At 44.5% G+C, this 7,315-nt stretch overlaps 1 protein-coding gene across 1 annotated transcript in view; it reads left to right on the plus strand.

Annotated features, from left to right (window-relative positions):
• Nucleotides 1-6,331, plus strand: part of LOC119397189 (serine-protein kinase ATM) — a 69,973-nt gene extending 63,642 nt beyond the window's left edge. The window contains exons 11-13 of the mRNA XM_049416483.1: nt 944-1,139; nt 2,312-2,420; nt 6,237-6,331. Coding sequence (XP_049272440.1) covers nt 944-1,139; nt 2,312-2,420; nt 6,237-6,331 — 400 coding nt within the window. The remainder of the gene's footprint in view (nt 1-943; nt 1,140-2,311; nt 2,421-6,236) is intronic.
• The last annotated feature ends 984 nt before the right edge of the window (nt 6,332-7,315 follow it).

Consider the following 7,315-nt stretch of genomic DNA (forward strand, 5'->3'; position numbering starts at 1 on the left):
GGTCGACGCAAAAAGAAATGTGATTAATATAGATAAGAAATAAAATTGGCGCTAAGACGGATCCTTGTGGTACGCCTGACAGAACGTCTAGGCTGCTCGATATATTGTTGTTCACAGAAACAAATTGTTTACGATTTTTTAGGAATGACAGTGCCCATGTAATAACGTTATGTTCAATAGCGATTGCTTGCATTTTGATAATGGGATCATGGTAGGGAACGACATGAAACGCTTTTGCATAGTCCAGAAAAACGGCCAGGTGTCCACAACCAGGTGTCTACCCCCTTCGGTCACGGTGTACACATTTGGGCATTTTTTTCCTGCATTTGGACGAATTTGGGCATTTTTTTCCCTGCCTTGGAATCCAAATTTCCCGCGCAGAAATGGTAGACTTGTGTTGGTGCCTCGGGAAAACGACTACCAGCGCCATCTGTCGTCGTTATCTAGAAATGGAGCCATAAACAGCCACTTTCAAGATGGACGCCACCACATCGACCACATCCTGCGACAACGCTGGTAAGTGCTCAATTGAAGCTTCCCTTTCTGCAATGTTATTATTTTTGAGAAGCAAGTGCACGGTTTTTCTATGCTTGTAAGGACATAAGGAACACGTAGAAACCGTCAAATCTATTACAGCTACCATTCCGCGCTAGAAAATTAGGCGCGAATGAGCGCGTAATTGTGTACAACGTGCCGCTATCGGCACCAGCCGAACGATGGTGTCTCTCGTAGTTCAGTCTTTTACTGATAAAACTTTTGGCGTTTTTGCTTTTCAGACTTGACAAATCATGCGAAACATTGAAGAAGACTTGATGATGGCTCGGTAGGAAGGCTGCTGCCCAGAATGGCCTGACAACGAGGAGGAAGGGCATCCGCATAAACCTGCGAATGGCAGAACGACCGCGAACGTGATTCAGTCGCGTTGCTCTGGGAACTTTCGCAGGCGATCGTCACGGATGGTGATAATTGTCCGCCCGGAGCAGCGCAGGGTCATCCATCTCCGCTGGACTATGATGACCAACATGAAGTCGTCGGCCGACAAACGAGGAGACCACTTCTTTGTGCCACATCAGAATTCGTGCCGCCTGACAGCACATTTCATTCCAATGGTCGTGATGTTAGTGTTGCCAGAGAACGCTGTGAGTACTTCAAGTAGTTTACAGATGAACTATTTGAAGAGATTGCTCGTTGCGCCAACAGCTGCGGACTTCAGACTTCGTGAGCCACCTAGGAACAAGAAATTAAAACATTCTACGAAATGTACATGATCATGGGAACCCTGAAATTTCCACGCATTGGAATGTACTGGAGTTCTGCAACACAAATTCGAAGTGTGTCGGGAGCATTAAGTGCGACATGCTCATTGGCTAGAAGGCTGCAATTCAAGAACGCAAGAAGGCGAGTCCCATGCTGGAAATGCAATGTGTTGTTTTGTCTTACTGCGAAGAATGACTGCTTGTAGGCATTTCACAAGAAGTAAGCTTTGAGTTTCCATTTTAGAATGTCATTTCTGTGCGAAATAAACAAATGCATTGCCTGAAGCACGAAACGCAACCTTGTCTCATTTGTATTGACGTAGTCATGATGTACACATATGTGTACGCATGCCACAATTTAGTAAGAAGTAAAAACATTTTTTTTCTTTGCATAATTTTTGTTTATGGAACATTCTCTAGTTGAAAAAGCATGCAGTACAATTTTTCCTGTGCTTCACTTTCATTCGTGACTGAAGGGGCTATTCCAGTGTCTCCTAGGAAATGGAAGGAGTGCTTTGAAGACCTCAGTGTCGTTCTGGGTAGGTATCAGAAGGGCCTTCTGTGTAGCCACGTATAGAGCCCGCTGTTCTTTATGCGCCTTTGAATATTTGGCCTAGGCAGGCATACTCCTCTACTGATGCAAGGGCCCGCTTGTCTATAGAGAATTCTCGCTTTTTTGTTGCCAGACTACATAATGTAGTACAACCTTTGTCTTCGGTGCAGTCGTCTTCAACCCTACTTATAATGTTTTCTTGGATTAAGCCTTCAGTCATTTTTTGTCTTCTGCGAACCTAAATTGCTTAGATATTGTCCGTGAATATTCATTCCTACTTTTTCCCAGTATAGCCGCTTGAATACTTTTTTAGACAAGCAGGGCACAGCAGGCGAGAGATGGCCTTGACGGACCCCACTATCGATTACGTGTTTTCTGCTTTTCTTAAGGAGGTGTAGAGCAGCTGTGGAGTGTGATGTATTGGCTATGACATTGACATATGTTTCAAATACTCCTTGGTGACTGACTTATGAAACAAGCACGTCCCTCTCGCGCATTGCAGGACAACCAAAGGGCGCAGGACATTTCCGATGTGCACTGGCTGGCCACAGTTGTTAACGTCCTCACTCTCTGGTGTCTCGCTGAAAACTTCAAGGAAAAGTCTGCGATTAGTAAGTTAGAACTATTGTTATAGCACTGGTTGTCTTTTTACTAACAGCCAAAGTTATTTAATTCTATAATTTGTGACTTAAAGGTGGATCTTACTGTGCTAAGTCAGGTGAAAACAAGCCAGGTGTTTCCTTCTTGGCATTCTCATTTTTATCGCTTAGCTTTCAAAGGGCCCATTGCATGCGTTAGTGACAGTAGCATTAATGGCGCTTTATTAACTTGTAGCAAGTGTTACAACGCCTATCAACGTTGTACTGTAAATCGAGTACGTAGTTCTGCGCGTGATGTGAAATAAACAGTCATGCCAACTACTTCCCGATGCCTTAAATGTAGCTTATAGCCCAATCTGATGTTGGCAGGCAAACATGCTGTAACCATTTGGCATTTTAAACCAGAAATCACATGACACGAACGAAGTGTGGGTAATCTATTAATTCCTTTAATTGATTAATGAATAAGCATTCACCGACTTAAGTATTAATCATTTAATTGCTATTGATTAGGGTTTTGTTTTTTTAAAGTTAATCAGTATTTTTGTGGGCACTTTAAGCAAAACGTGATTGATGTCTCCGTCATAGGAATCGGTATAACGCAAAAGTGAAACGTGTCTTCACAGAATTACTTGATTGTTTATTGTACGTTGATATATGAGAGCTTGCACAGTCTATCGGTGTTTGACAAAAATTTTTGAAGGTACATAGGAACAAGGACAGGAAATGACAGGACTGTCATTCCTTGTCCTCGTTCCTATGTGCCTCCAAATTTTTGTCAGACCATGCACCAACTAGCCCAAGAAAGCGTTTTACTCTATTGGTGTTTGGCAGCTGTAGCACCGTTTGACATGGATGCACCCCCCTTGACGCCTAGTGGCATATCCCTACCATCACGACTAGCGTCCATGGTCATGATTAAACCCTTGTGTAGCTGAAGTTAATGTACACCTGGACATTGCATATTGCGAATCCCGTGCCACAATGTTGACAACAAGAATGAAATAGACACTGGTACATAATATACATTCAGTCAAAGCTCATCATTTGGGGAGAGAAACGCCAGGCTGCGCTACCCAGTATTAGGGTAACCACGCCTGCGCTCATGCATGCACTACCACACTGCGCTTCAGGAACGTGAGGCAGAGTTCGTAGCTTGAGCCGTGAATGTGAAGAGGCGTTCCACTTCCTGCTGGTGTGTCTCGCCGCACCAAAGCACTCACTTGCACGACATTCGGCCGTCAACGTCATTGCCTTTCGGTGGTGCTTGCTACAGCAGTTCTATTAGTCGGTGCTTTCACACTCGAAGCGGTAGGCTCTGGAGAAACACCGTTGGTGCACGTGAAAGTTGTGCTACTATGGCGATGATACGTCACACGCTAACATGACAGGACAGCCAAAGCATGTAACTGCGTCGTCACCGAACTGAATCACTGCATATGCTGCATTGCACTGACCGTAGAGTTTCCTGCAATACTGCACCGAAAGCCGCCGCTGCACTTAAGCTATCGAAGCGCTCCCTAATGACGCTCGTTAATGCCATGACACAGTACTTCACCGCTTCCAGATGGCGACACCACTCCTCTCGACCGAGAGGAGAGAGTTTCTTTCTCTGACGTGTTATCCGAAGCTCGTAGGTTTGGTCCCTAACAGTGGCAAGTTGCTTTTTTTTATTTTTATGTAATAATTACTACACTACAGTTAAAGACTGCAAATAACATCTACATGGCACCAATATAGATAGCATCAAGAACATGACAGCTATACCATGACATCTATATATTTACTCGCATAAAAACCATTCTGTCTGCCAAACAGTTGACTAGTGTATTGTAATGGTGACTAGACCGTGAGTGCGACATAACATCAGACTATTAAACACCTTTTAGGCGTCCCAGTGTCATCGACTGATTGCATCGCATGCCATCGATTTCCATAGTGGATTTGATTGACTGTACTTTTGTAGAACATAAGTCTAACCAAAATTAAAAGCATGACAAAACGACATATAGCTCATCACATATTTGAAAGTTCAATAATACTTGCACACATTTGCTAATACCAGGCTTTCTACTGCAGGTGAATGTCGGGCTGGCAAAAGTGAATGGCTGAGTGCCATTGTTGACGGATTTTTCCTCTTTGAAACGGCCAGGATTTAAAAGGTACTCTGACATGAAGCATATTTCTATTTAAGTTAGGATGATGAAAACATCGGTGATCACGTATTTACATGTGCACATACCATTTAATAATTCATTAATTAAGATTAATTAAGCCTGAGAAGCGATGCAGTAAGATGGTTTCAGCTGGAAGTATGGCTTCCTCGGCCGACCGCATCACATGCCATGCTCTCAGGTTTTTCGTCTATGTTGTGTTCGGTTCATGCTGGCAGTGGTGTTACAATATGTAGCCATTGCAGTTGAGGGGATTACTCTGTGACTGTGCAGATGCGAACTTGACAGTATTGTGTTTATTTTGGCCTTTGTTAAAGGGACTGCCAACCAATTTTTACGTAACCTGTTTTATTTACCTGTCACTAATTAGTATCGCTACATTACATTGCCTTGTGGCTCCTAAGGGCTGTCATTTCTGCGGATTCGCGGCGCAATCAGGATCGGTAATTGGCACATGAAACCCAGTTTTCAAATTAACCGGGCTCGTGCTGGCCGCCGCTTCAAATTATCGATTCAAATTTAGATTGCAAAATATGGGACCGCGCAAATCCTTCGAATTAAGCGGGATTTCGAAATAACCGAGTTCGAATTAATGAGGTTTTACTGTATAATCACATAAATGTACCGAGCGTGAAACAACATGGCTGCGTCACACAAGTTGTATCCACGATGATTTCTGTTCGCTGGGTATTTCAGAACATTTAATATTTCTTGCTCCTAATAAGCTTAGATGACGCAGCTGGAACAGTGGCATCTGATGAAACAAGAAATTACTTTTTTGGCTTCATAACTAAGTGCGACGGTAGTGCATGGGCCACTCACACTGTCAGTGTCGTGTTGTGAAGCATATCCTTTTCTTCACGTGGACCAGCCCGTTGCTATTCAAGTCAAAGTGCGGTCTTTTACCTAGGGCGCCTGTTGATTTGGCATCAGCATGTCCTGGACTTGCTGTGCCTGCGCGCAATAAATTTTGCCTACTTTCAATGGTCAGGTGAGGCTCTTCAGAAGCAGTTGATGCTTTTGGCTCTCCTTGCTTCCGAGAAGTCGGAAGTAGAGCCTGTACGTGTTTTCGCAGAGATTTCTAGTTTTTTGCTGCAGGGTCAGGTATTGTCGACAGTCCATAAAGAATCCTAGGCAATGCATGCAAAGAAAGTACAGCTTTCTTTTGGGTGTCTAGCAGGACGTTTCCCTTGTATTCTGTGTGATATGTTGCAGAGATCACTTCTTCTGGGAAATGCTTCGCGCACACATGGTCAGTAGGCATCCAAAACTCTCTCTGCTCTTGGAATCGCCCATCGCCATTTATCTAGACGCTATGGTTCATGCGGAACCTTGAAGATCGACAAACACTCCGTACAAGTCCTATACCCAGACTTGCAATTTGGACAAAACACTTTTTGCCCATTTCGAGGTGCAGCCAGCGTGTACGCAGCTAATGGGTACTCGGCGTCATATGCAGCATCGAGGTGTACGAATAAGCAAAACAAATACATTCACAGGGCTCATGGGTGCAGCACAGTGTGTTTCTCAATTGTGAAAAGGCCTTCGCACACAATTTTCAAGAAGATCTGGCACTGCGTGCGAAGCTCAGAATGCGCGCCACGCGGGCCCTTGAGACCCCATACTGTAGCGCCATCTGCATAGGCGTGCGCAGGGTTCCCCATCAGGGGGAGCTCAGAAAACCTGCGGCTGCAGCCGCCCCTTGCCGAGGGCAGCCACCTCGCCCGGCTGGCCTTCCGCAGCCAGTGAACAGCACAGGGGGAGACCCCCACACTTCCGTTTTTCTTCTTTTTTTCTTGTTTTAAAGAAAGTCTCCCTAAATGATCCTAAATCCTATGATCCTAAATGACAGCCATCAATAGAAGGTAGGTTGACAATAGCAGCATGGAAAATGTGAAAAAGCTATTTACATAGCAATGAACAACGGGTTTGAAAATATCACACATGCACTGTAAAGCACAAGCTATAAAGCGTAGCACACTCCAAAAGATAAACGTATTGTGATTACATGTCATGGGGAAGAACTTGAGAACGGCAAGGTTGATTTTTGGGCTGGTTGGTACGGTTTCATGATGACATGGAGGAAGCCCGAAAAAGAATGAGTAAAACAAGAGACCACAAGTGCCTACTCGCAACTGAAATCTGCTGTTTTTTTTTTCATGTAGCTTTCAAAATTCGTAGCCCAACTCGAGTTGTGCGAGCGCAGTTAGGCCAGCGGCACAGTAAGTGCTGATGACAACTGTACTATCATTACTGGCTTGTACATTGTACCTTGGTTTTGCTTTTCCACAAGTGCAAGAACCATGGAAGGAGTGCTTGCATCATGTTTATGAACTTTGTTTTCACACTTTGCTATTGACACACTTTCATTGCTCTAAAGCTTTCAGCTGTTTGGTGAAACAGTACAGACAGTGAGAGGGCTGCGATGGCTGAAGCGGACATCTAGCTATGTCAGCTTTAATATCCCCGTGCTTTCTCACAAACTCGCATAATGAAGGCGCTTGCCTGTGCATCATTGTAAGCAGTGCATCCATACTTGCAGGAGATCGATAGCCAAGCATTGCTGCTCTTGAACAGCGACATGATGAAGCATGGGCCTCAAGCTTGGTCCCGCTCTCAAGATCTGCAACATCATTGACAAGATCAAGGGCAAGAAAGCACTGTGACAAGGCTGGCTGGATGCCATTGACTGTCGTCAGCTTCACCTTGACTCTTCCTTTTCGTCAGTGACCA

This window comes from Rhipicephalus sanguineus, chromosome 6 (genome assembly GCF_013339695.2).
Source record: "Rhipicephalus sanguineus isolate Rsan-2018 chromosome 6, BIME_Rsan_1.4, whole genome shotgun sequence".
Classification (NCBI taxonomy): Eukaryota; Metazoa; Arthropoda; class Arachnida; order Ixodida; family Ixodidae; genus Rhipicephalus; species Rhipicephalus sanguineus.